The sequence below is a fragment of the Amblyomma americanum genome, chromosome 4, assembly GCF_052857255.1.
Source record: "Amblyomma americanum isolate KBUSLIRL-KWMA chromosome 4, ASM5285725v1, whole genome shotgun sequence".
Taxonomy (NCBI): domain Eukaryota; kingdom Metazoa; phylum Arthropoda; class Arachnida; order Ixodida; family Ixodidae; genus Amblyomma; species Amblyomma americanum.
The window spans coordinates 174718288-174736781 of NC_135500.1; the positions used below are offsets into that span (position 1 = coordinate 174718288).

At 49.6% G+C, this 18494-nt stretch overlaps 1 protein-coding gene across 1 annotated transcript in view; it reads right to left on the reverse strand.

Annotated features, from left to right (window-relative positions):
• Nucleotides 1-814: 814 nt before the first annotated feature.
• The window catches only part of LOC144128694 (glutaredoxin domain-containing cysteine-rich protein CG31559-like), a 100339-nt gene continuing 82659 nt past the window's right edge, over nucleotides 815-18494 (reverse strand). The window contains exons 2-4 of the mRNA XM_077662310.1: nucleotides 12526-12762; nucleotides 4360-4425; nucleotides 815-3694 (exon numbers count right to left, since the gene is read on the reverse strand). Of these exons, the coding sequence (XP_077518436.1) occupies nucleotides 3503-3694; nucleotides 4360-4425; nucleotides 12526-12762 (495 nt within the window). The 3' untranslated portion in view covers nucleotides 815-3502. The remainder of the gene's footprint in view (nucleotides 3695-4359; nucleotides 4426-12525; nucleotides 12763-18494) is intronic.

Below are 18494 nucleotides of genomic sequence, written 5' to 3' on the forward strand. Positions count from 1 at the left end.
GATGTATCGTTTGCTTTCTTTACGCAGAAATTTCACTTCAGAAATTTCTACCCTCTGTGTGTAAGTTGTATCCATCCGCTCCGGCTTGTAAGGACTAGCAGGACACAGGCGTGTCCAGCGTGGCTGGCCTCTTCTTCTGTATTAATCTCTCTCTCTCTCTCGTACAGCTTATTTGACCCCCTTTCGCTGATAACTGTTTTGCTCCTTCTCTTATTAGTAGACCTGGCCAACTTTGTCCGAGTGAAACCACCTACCAGCTGATGTTGTGTTTGAAAATGAGAGTGATTAATTTAAGAAGAAGCTATCAATACAATCGCTTCGAGTCTGTGCACATTCCCTTTCTTGTAAGAGTCGATTATGGTATAGTATTTATAAACTATATAGCTCGTGCACAGTACGTAGTTTGCTGTGTTCAATATTTGTGTTAATGATGATGTTCTTTCCCTTTTTCTGGTTCTTAGAGGTGTTCATCTGAGGCAATTTTTTGTATTTGAACTTTTTATATTTTTTGCGTTTTTCCGGTTTTCGACTTATGTATTTGCTCCCGTTATGATTTCTTCCTATTATTAGTTATTATTGTTAATTATGTTTCTTTTCATTCTTCTTGTGGTAATTGTGTATGGCAATTCTTCTCCTGTACACGTTATTCCCGTCTGCAACCAGAGTATTTTTTTCTATGGCACCCCCTCTACAATGCACTGTGCACGGCTCATGAGGGCGTCGGAAGTAAATAAATAAATTCCCTTGTTGCCATTGTATGTGGCACATGTTTATCCACGGCCACAAAAGTCACGAAGAGCGCATCACACAGAGGTTCGCAACCAGCGCCTTTAATAATAAATCTTGTACTCACAGCAGCGCAGAAAGGACAGGCGACATTGCACGCTGTGTACAGAGTGTATTGAAAACTGCGGATTCGCGACTCCATTACGTGTTTCGCACTCCAAATCACGTGATCATCCGACAGAAAGTCGACACTTCATTTCTGCAAACATTTTTTAATTTTGCGTTCGCGCGTTCATTACACAATCAATCACTTGTCGCGCTTGTTAAAAGCGCTTCTCTTCTTTGCAGAACCAGGTGGATTTGGGATGCTAATTTGGTCACATCACCAAAGCCTAGCGGTTGGTGATGCATTAGCGCACTTCGAAACCGCGGAATCTTCGCAAGCGTTACCGGTAGGCTGTATAAGCCCGTCACAGAACGTATAGATGGCATATGTCGACAAGGTTTAAGGCTTAATACCACCAAAAAGGTACACATCATGACGACACACTGCAGTGAATTAAACTCTCATCCACAAACGCTCACGCCTTGATTTCACCGCATTGTTCTCGGATTAACTACAGAACACCAACTCAGCCTAAATGGCTCTATATTTCGTTTCAACCCCCAAAACGAACACGGCCATCTTTTTTTCTAGTCACGTCGTATCCCTCATTTCGATTAGTTGAAGTAAAAAAAAATGCACACGTTCGACGCATACACCCGCACACACACACACACACACTGTCCGGAACTCGAAGGCAACTCATCGCTCCGAAATCTAGTACAGTATACAGTGAGCACAAGTAACACCGCACAAGCACCGCAGTCGGCTCCGAACGCGAGAAGTTTCACAGGCACATTCGACATCGCAAACTGGGACACTGAGTTGAGCAATATAATAAGTCGCACACTCTCACAGTTTCGCGATTTAAATCCAGGCCACCTTTAAAGCCACTTAATCGCCACGCTCTTCTCCATGCAAGATTAAGATTATGCAGGTCGCGAGGGATCAGAAGCTGATACCCCGTGGAAGCTCCACACGTGAACTTGCAACGCGAAGTGCGTACGCTTTGTGCTTTTCTTTTCTTCGAGAAAATAAGGCGCAGGAGTGATCGCTGAAGGCAGTCTCGCCGCGCAGAAGACTGCGCCTGATGCGAGCACCGGAGAGCGTTGCTTCAGCAAAAATGACTTCTTGTCCCTGGAATCAGAGGGTTGTTCCATTGTCTACGACTCAGAAAACCAGCCACAAAACGCAAAGCAAAGAACAAGAACGGAAGAAAACACAGGATTGCATTCAAAGAATTGAAATGCGTCGTCAAATTGGCTTTTCTGCACTTGGCCCGCAGAGGACAAAGTCGCAGAGGTCCATGGGTCCACTTGAGATCTCTCCTGTACGCTAATAGGCGCTGGAATTCCTTAAAAGAGAACGAAACTGACAGCTTGCGGCCCGATTTCAAACCAATGACAATGCTTGGTGCGCAGAATATAACCCATACCAATAAAAGAGACACTTTCCATTGCACAAAAAGAAGATAAAAAAAGAGGCATGGTAGGGTTTAATTGCAATCACTTTTACTTAACTTCTCAAATCACTGATCTGGAGGCTTTTCCGCCTTAGGACACACTTACACAAAAGAAGCCGTTCAACAGGTTGTCTCTGAAGTCATGCTTCAATCTATAGCTGGAGCTACTGCGTGAATCAAGACGCGGCATGGTACAAGGCAGATCGGCTCAATCAACATGGACATTTCTCTCGAACAGTGGTTCTGTTCGTGTTGACGCGCTTATATGCATGGCGTGCCATGTTAGGATTAGACTTACGACTATAAATGGCGGACTCGTTACGCATGCGCTGACAAAGAAAAGCACACTCAAAGCGACTGGCGACCTGTAGCAGTGAAGCACAGCATAAACAGTGTGGAAATTGCAATAGTAAAGTCGCAATGGTGAACAACGCTGAACAGCCTCCGGAGATGCCTGGTTATCTGAGGTATGGGGCCACTCCTGGTATTCGTACTTAGCAGTTTGACCAGTAAAACGTTCGTAGCGGCTGCTTTGTGTCACTTAGCAAATGACACTCATCGTCAAGGTTGCGCATTTTCTTTGACGGCAGCTCATTTAAAGGGCATGTATTTCATCGCAGCAGCAACGCGAGGTCAGTTCTCAGCAAGTCCTGCCAGTAGCCGTGACAAGAGCCAGGAGTCTGCTGGCTATTTACGTCACAGCTTTGGACAAAAGAAAAAAAATGTGGCCACCAGGACACCAAGAAGAAGGAAAACCATCGAAGCTTGCCCAACAGCAACAGTCGACGTTTGTCCTGTCACTGATCTCGTAGCATCTCCAGCAGCGACTTTGCAGCTCGTGATGGAAATAGTGACGCGGTAGATTGTACACCGAGTACAACAAGACTGGAAGTTTGTTAGGGCTTTCAACGGTCCTACAAACAATGTTCGCGTAATCACGGCGTGAGGCCGTACGCGCGTCCTCAGAGAGGAATCATGTTCCGGCAGAGACACCGTCCACTGTCCGCAAGGTCATCGCGTTCTCGCCCACAACTGCGTCGTCTGCTTGGCATCACGACACACTGTCCAGGAAATCTGGCGCACGCGCAAATAAACTGCGACACGGCGGCAAGCAGGATGGGGGGCAGCCATTTCTACGAAGCCTCGAAGCCGCTGCTGTCCTGCTACTAGGGACGGTGCGAGCCGGAGGAGGCCACTGTGGCGGCAGGAGTTCAGCTGTCGCCGTTGATGCAGAGCTGGCAGCGCACCAGGCCTCCCTCGTCGCAGTTGAGGCACCTGAGGAAGATGACGGAGGAGGAGAAGCGGTGCCTGTGCTGCGCCGACTTCTTGCTGCCCCCGCACACGGGGCACGGCAGGTACTGGTAGCCGCCGCACATGGCGCACGTGCCGCCCACGCTGCTCTTCTGCGAAACCAGAACAAAGCCACGCGAACAGACTGGTTGTACGACCCGCGCAGGGATATCACCACTCCTGCATGCCTTGCCTACCAAAAGGCAGCTGGCAGTAATGAATGAATGAATGAATGAATGTGCAGTGGCACGAGAGTAAAAAGAAAAACACTCGTGCTGATTTGCCTTTTTCTTTCAGAAGCTCTGCCCTGTTAGTCCTCATTTAACGACAGGGCCATTCGAGCTCGCGATTCGAGACACCTGAATATCGTGAGCTCTGACGGCTTGCGCAAGAATCTGTAAAGCGACTAAAGCTCGCCAGCAAGCGCGACGGCAATGTTAGAGTCAGCTGAAGGTACACCTTTGTGTCGCACTGTAAATATATGCTTGTCCTGAAAGTTACCTTGTGTTAATCTTGCTGAATACACGTAGAATCGCCATTACGGGTGCAAGAGCTGTGGTGCAGCCTGTTGAGGCATCGTCAATGAGCCTGTGTTCTACGATCAACCGTCTTCCACTAATCGCGTCAGATTTGGCTGTATATGTAACCGAAATTTTAATCTTGCGGAGTATACTTCATTCGTACCTTTAGCAACTTAAATTGGAATATATTTGCGCAGTCATGCGGAGGGCGCCAGCTTCTCAGGACTAATGCAGTGACAAAACGGCGCAGTTCTTACCTTGTACGGCTTGAGCATCTGTCTAAGCTGGCCCGTCTCATTTAGGCGCTCCACGGTCTCGGCTCCCTGCAAGCAAAAGAAAACAAAAAAAACGCTAAAGAAGAGTATTTACTTGCTTCACCGAAAATGAGACTGAAGAAACGCTTGTGCAAACTGCCATTATGAATATATACTTAATTACAGCACGTTGCCTGCAGAAAACACGAGTTTCTTCAATTGATGGAGCATGCACGGCACGCGCACGCAAATTGCGAAAAAGAACAACATCGAAATGGGGATCTTTAACGTGCACTGACATCGCACAGCACGAACGCTAAGGCGCCCGTGTGCTGTGCGATGTCAGTGCACGTTAAAGATCCCCAGGTGGTCGAAATTATCCCGGAGCCCTCCACTACGGCGCCCCTTTCTTCCTTTCTTCTTTCACTCCCTCCTTTATCCCTTCCCTTACGGCGCGGTTCAGGTGTCCAACGATATATATGAAACAGATACTGCGCCATTTCCTTTCCCCAAAAACCAATTATTAATTATTAATTAATGCTAAGATCGGGGCTTCACTAATCACTGCTCCCATCGTTAAATAAGGCGATCTTTCTGCTAAGTTCAGAGGAAACATGGACACGTGTGAGGCCATCGAAACTACAAATTTGTTTAAAAATGGTGAAATATGTGAAGGGTACAGATATCTGAAAGCCGGAACGCGTCAGTTTTGTCTTTTACGGGCGCAGATCCTCACGCTGCGGTTGCGGTGTGACAAAGGCAACGTGACGGTTTTAAGCAGTACTGGAGACCTAACGAAGATTTTAGGACGATTCCGAAACTACACCACTTTTGTTTCTTCATCTTTTTTTTCTTCCTTGCACGGAGAAATAGGATAGGGGAGGAGAGGGGGGGGAGAGTTGCAATGGGAGCCTCCTTCGAAATAAATGCAAAATGGCGGAAGGCCCTTTTCGAAGCCTCTTAGAAATCAGCTTCGATGAAAAATTTGTATGCGGCACCTCTTACACCTGTGCAGACCGTTGCGAGTAGGCAGAGTCGTAACGTCGTCAATATTGATGAGCAGGCGAAGCAGTGTTAAACAAAGGTGACACTACAACGCATTCAGTTAAAAGCGCAGTTCCTCACACTTAGCTCACCGAAAGGCGATTTAACAAAATAATATACGTCACTAGGAAGAGATCGCAAAATGTTACAAGGTCGTTCACCGTCAGTCACATGCGAGCATGCGCATGCCCCCAACTCAACAGCGTGTGGCCTAGGAGCGCCCAAGATCGTGACTAAACTATTAACGAGGTAACTATATACACACAAACCACACAAGGTGATGAAGCGCGCACAAGGACGCGCCATCACGCAAGGAAGTCGCTTCCGGTGCCGGATCCTTTCGCCGAGAAAACGTTACTTCGGATCCGCCGCTGGTCGGCCAATCGGGCTTGAGACTTTTGAGAGTGCAACATTGGGAGCAGGTACGCACGGATGTCGGCCGCTTCCGCCCAGCACGAAGCGATCCAAACAACTCGGTTACAGCGCGCCGTTCCACGGTGTCCCGGAACCGCAGGCAACTCCACTGCGCAGCCACATTTATTATCCTTTGTTCGGGGGCCTAAGCGCACGTCTCAAACTCTACACGGTCCTCGCGAACTTGTTTGCAACAACGGCCGACTCTGGGCTCATCCCTCACTCAGCCCGAGCAATCTTTTTTTTTTTTTTGTCGGAGTGTACTTGTTTCCCTGGCTTTAGAAAGCCGTCGCTGCCCAGTTTTGTCTCGTAGAGCACGCGCCTCGACACAATGGCGTGGCCGAGCAAGGCAGGCAACCAGGACGGAGCACTTCCTGGTTTACGGAAGCACCGCGCGGTACCAATACGCGCGTGGGGCCTTCCTTGGGCGCGGGGCCTTTGTGCCTAAATGGCGGAGAATGAAGCGCGCACGGACGAAGAGGAAAGGAAAAAAAAGAGAAAGAAAACTGAGCCGCAAACACAGAGGACAACAAGTCCAAACAAGGAAAGGAAGAAGGCACTGGAAAAAGGAGCGTGAGCACGGAAGGGGAATTCAGAAAAAAAAAGAAGAAACAGCATCGTCTCGTATACGCGCGTTCGGCACGCTATATATAAAGAGTGGAACTCGTAATAAAGCCGGCAGGAGCGCGGGTTCGAAATGGGGCGCTTGAAAGAGAAATTAAACGCGGCTGGCAGCCTCGCGCGCAGCTGCATGAAAGCTGCCGCTCGCGAAGTAATCGTCATGTTCGACCAACCCGGGCGCAAAGGAGATTGCACCGAGGAAAGGGCGGCCGCGTTTTTCGTTCGCTGTTCCGAGTGGCGAGTGCGGTACAGATTGGTGCCCCGCGTTGCAGGCTCTCTGCCGGGTGCAGAATCACGAAACCCCGGGGTACGAAGATCCGAAACACAGAACTTTGTGTATACTCCGAGGAAAGAGAAAGGAATTTTTAGGAAGTGGAAGGACCACGTGCAGAAGGTCGAGGCGGAAGACACAAAAGAGAAGAAAGCCAGCGTTCTCTGTCCATGTGTAAGTTGAAGTAGGGAACTTATTTAATTCCGATATCACGGCTGTTCGCTTCAAGAGAGAGATTTCGCACTGCGCGATCCACGATGCGCTGTCGAGGCGCCAGTTGCACTTGCCCATTTGGCCCCGAGGGATGCACACCTGCCACCGCGCATGCGCAGATGCGGTCCCCGCGGAAGCGGATCACGGTATTGGATCGTGCTATTGTGAATCCCACTAAAGCTCCTACTCCTTTGCTACGAGAGGAAAAAATATATGAAAATATAAATTTAACATCGTGACTAAAAAGTTCTCTGCGCTCTGTTATCGTGTTCATGTATTCTGCTTCCATTGTGATTGCTAATGAACTCAATTTTTTTGTGCTGCGGCTTCGCGGACTGCGCTTCACAAGTACACCTAATTGACACTCATCTGGAGTAAAATCATTGCTTTGCTTACTCATTTTGTCTCAGCTGCTCTAGAAGATATCGACTCAATGACTTCGGGAGCCTGTCTTGTACTTTCCTATAGCGTCTGAAAGAATACTTGCCGACTTTACAACGCTGACGACTCTTCTAAAAAAAAGAACGGTTACGTATTTCGACAGATAATCTATTTCAGCGCGATCTTGGCTTTGGCTACAAAACCAAGACGTTTTGATTCAAGTATTCAGAGATCAGCGGCCCGAGGTCGTCAACACCGGTACATCACAAGGAAGACGCCGATGGCATGTATACGTAGGCTGCTGGAGGAAGCACGCACACGCAAGGCGCATCCGTAGGGCGGAGTCTCAAAAGCCGGCGCATATAGAGACGCGTGTCCCGAATAACCGGGGCGAATACGAAGGTATCTATCCATCCAAGTGCAAAGCTGCGGGACCCATTCTGGGGATGCCTTGGCGCCAGATCCAGGGTAAAAACAACAACAACAAAAAAACACGATAACCAAAGCGAAGCTCACGCGGAAGGCTTGGGGATATACTGTGGCACCGCTTGAGGCCTTGCCAGGCTTGATTTCACTGCGTCGCACGCCAAAAACCAAATCGAGATGAAAGTACCATTTTTTTTTCTTTTTACAAAACAAATCGTATCGCGTCAGGATCAAGCTGGCCCGGCGCTCCTTATCAGTCAGGACAATCAGCACACGTTCGACTGTTTCGTGGAGTGCGGGTGATCCGAAAGTGAGGCTATTTTTAAAGATCCAGATTACAGAAAGGTCACGCACTTTAGAGGACCGCGATGTGTGTATACGCTTTTTGCACACGTGGTATATACGTGTTCAACGTACACTGTGCGCGGTAGCGTTCGAAAGGAATACGCAAGGTAGGGCTCGCGCAGGCCAGCTGTATTTCATAGCCAAGAACAGTCTGAAGCTGTCCGGCAAAATTTCTTTTTTGTACTCTTTTTCTTCAGAGCTGGATTGCCGCTGGATTACCTGGATTTAAGCTTTTGCTGGATTACATTAAACAGATAAGTGTTGAACTCTGTGAAACGTCTTTATGCGTTTCATCCGTGGCGTTCACGTTGCTACCTTTTGCGATTACTATCCTTCGTGTTCATCACGGTATTTGTCAAATAATTCCTCGCACAGTGATCGCTGCAAGAAGAAGCCGGACGAAGGTGGCGATACTTGGCACGCCAGTTGAGAAAATAAGAACCGAGGAGGAAAAATACGAGCAAACAACTTTAGATCTACAAGTCGCAAGCAAAAAAAAAAAATAAAGCCTCAGGATACATCAAATGGGTCGCGAGATAAAGCCAGGCCCAGTACTCGATGCGTAATAGCAATATCTACCCAACATTCGTACAGTCTCTTGCGAATATAAAAAATGTGTGATCAAATTTATTGTACGCAATGAGGGCAAAGAGAACTTGTAGATACGCGTGTGGGCCCCAATCGTGTCTGCACATACGCACAAGTACGTACAGGTATACAGACAAAGGTAAAGGGAGCACGCTAATGGCTTGTATAATTCACGCATTGCCTAACTGAATTTGCCAGTTACGGTATGTGCACGCTGGTAGTAAACGCTAGCGTGTTTTATCATGGACAAACAATATTTCTTTATTTCCGATAGGGGAGGCGTGAAACACAATAGCGTGCTCCATTCACTTATGTCCGCAATTGCACACACATGGTGAAAAGCACACGGACCAACTTCCGGACGCTTCAGTCAAGCTCACGAGTGAGTTAGCTGTGGATAGAGGAAAGCTTTCTTCGCGGTCGTACCGTTTTCGAACTCCAGTAGCGCAACAATGGTCCCAAAGCACGGTTTTGAATCTGATTGGGTGAATAGCGAAAGCGCGTCTATTTCACCAACTCTCTGCATTCAGCACTGTGGATGTACAGCCACGTTATACGTTGCATGCGATTCAGCGCAAAACGTTTGCGTTTCATTTTTCATTTTCTTTCCACATCCAGAGTACTAACATGGCGGAGTAGTCATGAGGAAAGGAAAGGAGCCCCGACTGTCTCACTCGAGGTGGATGCGCGGACACCACTTCATGGAACATAGCGTTGCGACGAAAATCAAGCAGACACTGACTGGTTCCTTCACTGAATACTACGCTGTCCTTATAAAGATGGTTGGCTTGTGGGGTTTAGCGTCATCAAAGCGGCTCAGGTCATGAGGGACGCCTTACAGCGGATGGCTCCGGATAATTTCGACCGCCTGGGATTCTTGTTCTTGAACGTGAAATGGCATCGCACAGTACACGGGCGGCCTCTAGCATTTCGCCTCCATCAAAATGCGTGACTGCCGCGGCCGGGATCGAACCTTCGTCTTTCGGGTCAGCAGCCGAGCACCATAACCACTGAGCCACCGCGGCGGCTGTGTTCTTACAAAGAGCAAATCGTGATTGCCAGCTGTGCCAAACATTTCGCTGCAGGTGGACAGTCCAAACCCCGCGGTCACTGTTAATAGCTAGAGCAAGTCGTGGTGCCCCTCAGGAGCCAAGCGAAAGTGGCCGCCGTGTCGAAGGAGGGGTCGGCTGAAACAACGCGCCGTCCTCCGCAGCCGCTGACCGGTCGCGGGGAGGAGGGGTCGTTGAACCGTGCGTTACGGGCCTCTCGCGGGAGCAGCAGCGTCTCCCGGGGCGCCTAAATGGTCAGCGATACACGGCGCGCGCGTGCCCCCGCCGGCGGGCTTCACGCTTGGCTGTCTGTGCAGCAGCGACAACACCGGCGCCGCCGGAACGGCACCCCCTTCCCGTTGTTAGCGGCACATGTAACAGCCGCCGGCTTGCTGCTGTTGCGCACAGCCCTGTCCTGCGCTGCCGCGTCGACTCGGCACCGCCATCAAGGCAGTCTCGAGCTGCGACGGTGACCTCTGTGGAGGAGGACAGGATCGTTGTAGCCGCGGTTTCGGAAAAGACGACGCCGCCGCGATTCATTGGCGCCGTGGAGCAGGGCGCGAACGGCTGCCTCTTCCGCCCGGCTTAGAGCAGAGACAGCTTCGGGTGGTGTATACACGGCGCGCTGCATCTCGAACAGTAAACGAGCTACAGGGCGTTTAGTTGTAGATTTTTCGTCGTACGAAAATATTGTTCGCTGGAATCATGAGGAATGAGTGGAGACAGTTCCCAATGCTTAACGGTTAAGTCCACGTGTGTAAGTGGCGGAAACAGGCATGTGTGGTCCTGCCGTCCATAGCATAAAGAGACACGCCTGAGTCAGTGGAGATATTGCGTTGGAACCATAGCTAGCAACTCCACTCGCAACGGACGGACTGAGAAAGTTTCCTCGGTGAGGATGGTTTACATTACATATAGTTTGCAGAGCTGACGTTGAAAAATTGAAGAACGGTGGATCCTGCCAGTCTTGGACATCTATACTATCGTGTATACTGTTCACCGTTTAGTCTGCAATGCACGATTTAGAAGTGGCTGCCTCGATAAGCATGCGACAGACGGATACTGATATCGTCTATAGATTTGTTGGAGGCTAGGTAACCATGCAGGGTCTGCAAAACCACACTTTGTTTTGTGGCGCTCCAAAATCATGTTCGTTCAAAGGGAACAAGGCCTAACTTTATTTAATATCCTTCTTACGCTTAGTCGCCGCAACGCCATACTCCTGCGCCGAGGTAAAATATGCAGGCTCAAAACTCTCGGTCATGGAATAAAGTCAAACAGATTTCGCTTTTCTGCTCGTGTCCTAGAAAACTCCGAATCCAGACCAATCCTGTTGCGAGTCATCAGCCTGAAATCGACAGCAGAAGCGCGGCGGAAACGGGAACGTCGTCCGTGATGTCATCGCGCAAGATGCTCCAATCGTGAAAAAAGGCGGCGCGTCCCCGACGTGACGTGAGAATTCAGCGCCCACAGCGCCCCCAGCGACGACGTCCATCCCCAAAGCGGTCTTCGCGGCGATCCTGTCTCCACCCGGCCGTTTTCGGCCATCGCGGCGAGTGCGAGAGTTTTCACGTTTACTCTATGCGCCCTAGCTTCCATGGGGAGACGATGGAGATCATTAAACGCTAGGAAAAAAGAATTCGTGCCGAAGCTTTCACGACGTGCTGTTTTATAGCGGCGACTGTAGCGTTCGCTGGCCGCTGTAACAATTACGGGCCACAGCGCGGCCGCTTAGCCGCTTCGGTGTCGAGCGCGCCTCGACGAAGAAAACAAGAATTTCCGCGTGCGTAGCACAGTCCGTATAGGCATACTGGCGATAGTGTGTGTGTGTATATGCGCAAGGAAGCCTGCGTTCACCGTGGGAAGCGCGTTTTATAGCGCTGTAAATAGCCCCAAGAGCCTCCGCCACGTTCGCGCTGTTTCTCAGTGAGTGTATGCCTTTCCCTGCGATCCGAGGTTCGTTGACGAATTCGGGGCCGCGGCTATCGGGCGAAGGGCAAACCCAGTTAATGGTAAAGTGAAGTCAAAATAGAAGTAGCGAATACGGTATAAGTGTTATTCTTGAGCGTGAACTCGCTGCGGCCGAGCAGATCTATACAATGTGCTACTCTTTTTTTACGGAAAGCTGACCAAAGCTCTCATCCAATGCATTACGCTGTCAAACAAGATTTCGTTGTGACCGCATCGGAGATCCCAAAGCACCGATCTCAGCGTTTTCAGAAGGCTACGCGCCGTCAACCAGCGGAAACTTGCTCGCAGGGCTCAAGAACTGAGTCTCAAAATTTGATTCTGCCGCGTGATATCTCTGGCTTTTGTGTTTCAATATGTACTTTCATCGAATATGTCATAGTGTTTACCTGATATGCTTTAACTCATTACTGTTCGCGGTTGCTATTGCTAAACTTGTCATTAGTTTATCCATTTTATTATAAGAGCTCTCATTACAGCATATTGCTCTGGGACCTCTTTCTGTATGATCAATCAGTGTATGCATGCATTTCTCATGTATTTTAAGCAATAAACTTCAAACTACGCCTCTGCCCCCATCAACGGCCCTTCTCCGTCAGCTCAGAGTGTGTTGAACAGTTGTTGGCATTCTATCGGAAAACGGAAAGGTTTACACATGTAGAGGCCTCTGTTAAGGCAAGAGAAAGAGACAGCTGATAACTGCGATAGGGACATCGAATATCCGATATGTTTCTCCATTTTGTATGGCTAGGGTTTGGTACTGTGACCTCAACGTTACTCCATCCTAGCGTTCCGGCCCTGCACGAGGTATACCGATTGCACCTGGCCACCGGAGCCACGGACACTTACGCCCAGGTGGTGTCCCTCCACGAAGAGCTGCGGCACGACGACGTGCCGGAGGCCCGTGCGGTCCATGAGCTCCTTCTGGTGGGTGCGGTTCATGAAGACGTCCCGCTCCTCGAAGCGCACCAGCAGCGTCTGCAGCGTGTTGCGCACGCGGCGGCACTGCTCCCACGTCTGCCGGATGACGCCCATCGAGGTGGTGTACAGCACCACGCGGCCTTCCTCCTCGCGGACAAAGTTGCGCTGCACAAGGGGAAGAGAGAGAGAGACAGTTGAAGCACATGTAGGATGGAGGAATGGAAGCATTGTTCACTTAGTTGTGTGAGGAAGACACAACACCGGAGTGGGTTGTTGGCGGTGCAAGACAGAGGAGAGACCCACGTATTCACAGAGCTGAACTCACAAGGGTGGACAATTGCACAGACTCCGTATCAAAACAAATTTAAAGCCTCTGGAAAGAGAGAGCCACAAAGGAAGAAGTCACCGTGGTGTCTGCAAAAAAAAAATGGAGGAAGTTCAGCGCTGTCTCCGCCTTTTTTGTGTCATACTCTCGTTTCAAGCGCTACTGGAAGCTTAGCCCACACAAGCGTATAGTGTGCAACTTGCAAGCATCAAAGAAATAAAAAGTGTGCAGACCCCCTTCTGTGTGTTTAGAGATTAGTTCTTCCCACGGGGTGGAGAGGGGGCAACAACAGCCGTGCCTCCGAGAAAGGGACCACGCCTAAAAGCCACCACAACGCACAGCTTGATCACGTGCCCACATATGACGGAGGCGGACCCTCATTGCCCAACTGGTAGACAGGGAAATTCTTTATTGTGTTGATGAGAAGGTGAACATGTGGTCCAAGGGTGGTGAGGTGATGTGATTTTCTGTTATGACAGATACACAACTACAACGACGACGAAAACTCCGCGAAGGCCACAAAACATACTAGCGCAGCCGTGGTTGCGAAAATGCCCATTTTTTCCAGAAAATTGCGTACATTATCATGAACCAGACCACCGTGAGATGTGAAATGTAGAGCACACTCCTAACCGCACAAGAGCACTGGTTTTAGAAAAATACTAGTGAAATCTGCCCCAAACGAAGACGCATCACAGCAGCTCAAACGATGCTAAGCATGTAACACCGACGGCACCATGCCCTCGCGTTTCTTTCACGTTGGTACATACGCAGTGAGGAGCTAAGCGCCTCAACATGCGAAATTCTGTCCCGTACAGACAGCACGTGGAGACCTTGCCATAGCTCTAACAAAAAAAAAAAAAGTTGCAGAGGAGTTTCTTGCGGGAAGTTTTCTCCTTCCAGTGATTTCTCAGTTTTCGCAAATTAGGCAGCAGCTTTGAAAGTGCTGGCTCCATTTGATGGCTGCAATGCTTAATCAGATTGAGACGGCGGTCTCTGGGAGGATAAAAGAAATCAAAATTGTAGTACGCATATGATATCCCAACGTAACGTAAATGTGACGTTACAGTAAATCGCCTGGTCCCAACGTCGTGCATGCGGCAGACGCGCCACATGAAATTGTTTCGTTTCTCTTCAACTTGAGACCGAACAACGCTCGAAATACACTCTGAGCCGGCCTCGGAGTTGGCTGTAGTGGCTCGAGACTATAACCGCTCGGTTTGGACCAACACTTATGCCAAGTTCCGACGGGCATCCCTCAAAGAAGATGTATACGCAAGAGCACGACGACCGGCCTTTGAGCACGTGCTGCAGTTAACCCTTCTAAAGAAGCAACAGACGTTCCCCCTCCACCTGTGGCTACACTCGGGCTATCTCAGCATTCGCGCACCAGCGCGCAGGGACGCGTCGGCCAGCCGTGATTCCGCTGCCCAGCGCAATTGACTGTTCCATCGCAAACAAAAACAATCGGGCGCCGTAAACTCGTTCTCAAGACCGCGTTCGCCGTCGGCGCGCTGCAGCAGCGCTCCCCGCGGACTGTACAAACAGGCCTAACTCCAGTCAGGTAATACGTATACCGAGGCGACGAAATCGTCGCGTGAAGCCATTTACTTCTCGGCGTTTCTTTTTCTTTCTTTTCACGAAGTGAGGCGTAGGAAACAAGAACGCCGGGTCCATGGATGGAGGAGGCCCGGCCTGCGCGCGAGGAGTTGAAGGGGGCGTGCCGGACAGGCCTTTTCCGCCGTGTCAAACAGAGCAGAACGGTGCTGCAGCAGTTTCCACGAGGAAACGATGTAGCCATCAGTGCACAGGCCGCCCAATGCAGGGCCGCCCAAACAAGGTGGGGGGGCCCAACGCGCGGGCACAAGCAAGCAAACAAGTCGCACGTTTACGACGGCGATAAGTCATGGCTCGATAACTTCTCGGTGTCGTGTATATACTGCCAGGGCGGAAAACAGCTTGCATTGATACAGTCGAAGCTGGACGCCAAGGCGTAATTATTCGGTATAGCACCCTGGCTGTGGTCAGTTCACAAAGACGAACTCTCACTTCGTTCTCACTCTAAGACCTTTCACATGTCAGAGCCACATTTGCTTGCAGGTTCGCTGCAGACACAGTCGCATAAAACTCGAGAACAAAGCGGAAAATGACCCTGAAAGGAGCCCTTCAGCAAATGGAATGAACAGAATTTTTTTTTGACACCGCAGTTAGTTATATTAATCCGTGGTTACTCCCATTTCATCTGCCGTCCCCTGCGGTTTCGCGCCAGAAAGGTGCAAGGGCGATGAGTTGTATCCGACTGTAGTGATATGTCTGTAGCGCATCTACAAGACAAACTGGGTGTCCAAGTATTTACGCAGTTTGGCTGCATGCGCTCATAGCCTGGCGGTAATTAACCGTAAGATAATGAAACCCTGTCTTACAACGAAAATGTTTAGCAACCGACTGTGGAATTAAACTGTACACTATTCTGTGCGGCCGCACTATATCGATTACACTTACTTCTCATAGCTGTATAGAGCTGTCTATGAACTTGAAATGCATTTTTCTCACCACACTGGAAACGTCAACTGGCTCAACGAAAAAGGCAAAAGCAAAGACGTTTCAATGTAGGCAGACTGCCTGTTATTAGTGCCGTCAGACTGCAACGTGCCACCCGGGTGCTGCACAGTTAGTGCCGATATGTCCACGTTCAGCCAATGATATTACAGTACAGGCATGAATGAAAAACACACTTTTTCCTTTGTTCTAAATAGTTTTCCTCTGACTGAATAACGCTCTTGAGGCGTTTTCAACTTTTGTGCAGAAGCAGAATTTGTTCTTGTGCGCACATCGACTGTTCCCTTTTAGTATATTTTGATGCTATACCTGTACACGTGGAGGACACCGGTCGTCAATAATTCATAGTACGAACTTGCTCGTAGTGGAAAGGGCTGTCAACGTTTCTCACGGAGCAACCGCTGTTCGCGAAAAGTTATTGCAGACTGTTCTTCAGACGCCGGCGAAAGAGACTGCTTCGTGTTAGCCTTTGAGCCACATGCTACCACGTTGAACCCATGTTGATGACTGCTGATGATTACTCATCCTGATGATTAGATGGCTGGTTCCTGTTATATTCAAGTAATAATAATAATAATAATAATAATAATAATAATAATAATAATAATAATAATTGGTTTTGGGGGAAAGGAAATGGCGCAGTATCTGTCTCATATATCGTTGGACACCTGAACCGCGCCGTAAGGGAAGGGATAAGGGAGGAAGTGAAAGAAGAAAGGAAGGAGGAGGTGCCGTAGTGGAGAACTCCGGAATAATTTCGATCACCTGGGGATCTTTAACGTGCACTGACATCGCACGTTAAAGATGTAATGCGTCAGAAAACAGCGCGTAGTGGCAGGACGAGAAAGTGACGACTCACGTACACAGGAGCTATATATTCATTGTGTTATAATTATGCTTATGATTTATAGCGGCGTCTAGCGCCAATATGAAATTGCGCAAAGCCGCAAGCTCTCCGAACCCCTTGATCACGTTGAATAGGTAGAGCTGAAGGCCATAACCCGCTTTTGGGAGCAGTCCTATCACAGCAGATGAATGACTTTCAGTTGGTTGGTACAAAGCGGGTCACGAACTATTACGCCCGCTTCACGCCAGAGCGGATGGCGCTCTCGAGGGGTATAACGCCGTGATTAAGGAAATTACGAGACCCGTTTTTCAGTCTAGCGAGGCGTGGTTCTTCGATCCGACCCTTCAATCCGCCGCAGCCAAGCCTGCAGATGAGGCCGGTATGCGCCGATTCGCAAAGTACTAAACGCACCACGGACGTATCTGATCTACAGGGCGGGGGGACGCGTCCTCGTGCGCGTGGCCGAATTCGACCGACCGCCGCGGCTGACCTCCATTCATTTCATTTTTCTTTTCTTTTTCAAGCCAAGGATGAGCAGGCGCGCATGTAAATTCGAGAGCCTCTTCGTCAAAGACGCGTTCCACGCCGGGTCACCGAGCATCAGGGAAAAATCACAGTCGAGGGGGGAAAAATATGACCGCGAAGGAATGACGAAGTGTACGCTCCAGCGGCCACGGCAGCGAACTCAGAACAGGAAACGCACTTCGCCACAAGTAGGTCTGTCCGCATTAACTCTCGAAGAGACCAGAGCGGACGGGACTTCTTGATAACCGGAGTCCTCTCGGGCAGCGAACTTAATTCCTTTTTGGGTTTGTTGAGAAACGACCGCTTTTGTTTCAAGAGGTTGTTGAACGAAGAATGGGGACGGCAGGGATGACCAAGATGGTCAGCGGCGTTCCACCTTTGCTATAGTGTCCACTCCAGCGTGACCGGCGAGTGACCTGGTCCACGTCAGCCTGTGCAGGGTGGTGTAATGAGCACAGCGCAATTCCCCCCACACAGAGCTATGCCACCAGTGTCATTCATCCCTGTGCAAATTATTTAACTCTGCTCATCATCACACCCAACATTCCCGGACAAAAATTTTGAAAATTGTGACACTGTTATAGAAATATTGAAGGTAATGGTCTATTCTTCCGATATGTAGCAAAACCTTTCCTTTCAAGTGTTTCTCTCGATTGCATCGAAGAGTTAAGACTCCCATAGAAAAGCAATGGGGAACGCTTTTGACGATACCAAAAACGGTAATAGAAAAAAAAAGTACAAGGCTGCTGTCGGGTGATCTGCGAATATGTTGATTGTTATAGCGAAATCTTACATTATATGAAAAAATTACGTTCATAAACGGTTTCCCGCTCAAAAATTGCTTCTGTCCAGAATTGTTGGGTATGATCCTCTATGCAGCTAAAATAAAATCAGCATAAATGCGTCACTCAGACGGCGAGATCAATTCCAAACCTCACGGCTTACACGCGAGCGTCTACGCAAAAGAAGCGCGGTGCTTTTAACAGCTTTCGCCGAGCACGGTGCTACCGAATGCAAGTTCTGCGATTACTCTCCGCATACGAAGGCGACGTCGCTGCACTAAAGTACGCAGGCAGAGCAACTGGCGAGTGCAGACGTCATTTTTCTCCTCTTTGCTGGAGGATAACAACGGGAGACAATGGCGCTGCTTATCCGGCACGCACGCGCAGAGGCCGAAACCGAAACGATTGATGATGCAGAGGGTGTATATACGGGGAAAAGGGCAGCGCATGCCCCCCCCCCCCCCCCCCCCCCCCCCCCCGCGCGAGGGGAATGCGGCGCGGCCCAGTCGTTCTGTCAAAAAAAAAAAAAAAGTGATACGGACTATGGCGAGCGAGCGAAGTTCCTGACAGTAGCCGTCAGTCGATAAACGAGCTTGGGGCGAAGTGGCCACGCCGCGGTTACGTTTCGGCGAACACAACGCGTCGAGCGGGACAAATAAATAAATAAACGAACGAAAGCCCGGCGCCGTTGGCGCGCGTAATAGGCGCGCCTGAATGGGACTCCATAACCGAGCGCGCGGCAAACAAGCTATTCAATCTCACGGGAGGCAGTAACCGAATAACGGGTTCAGAAACGCCGGGGAGGGAAGGGGAGGAGAAAGGTGACGCGTTTGGAGCGAAGACGTGTGGCACGGCAAAA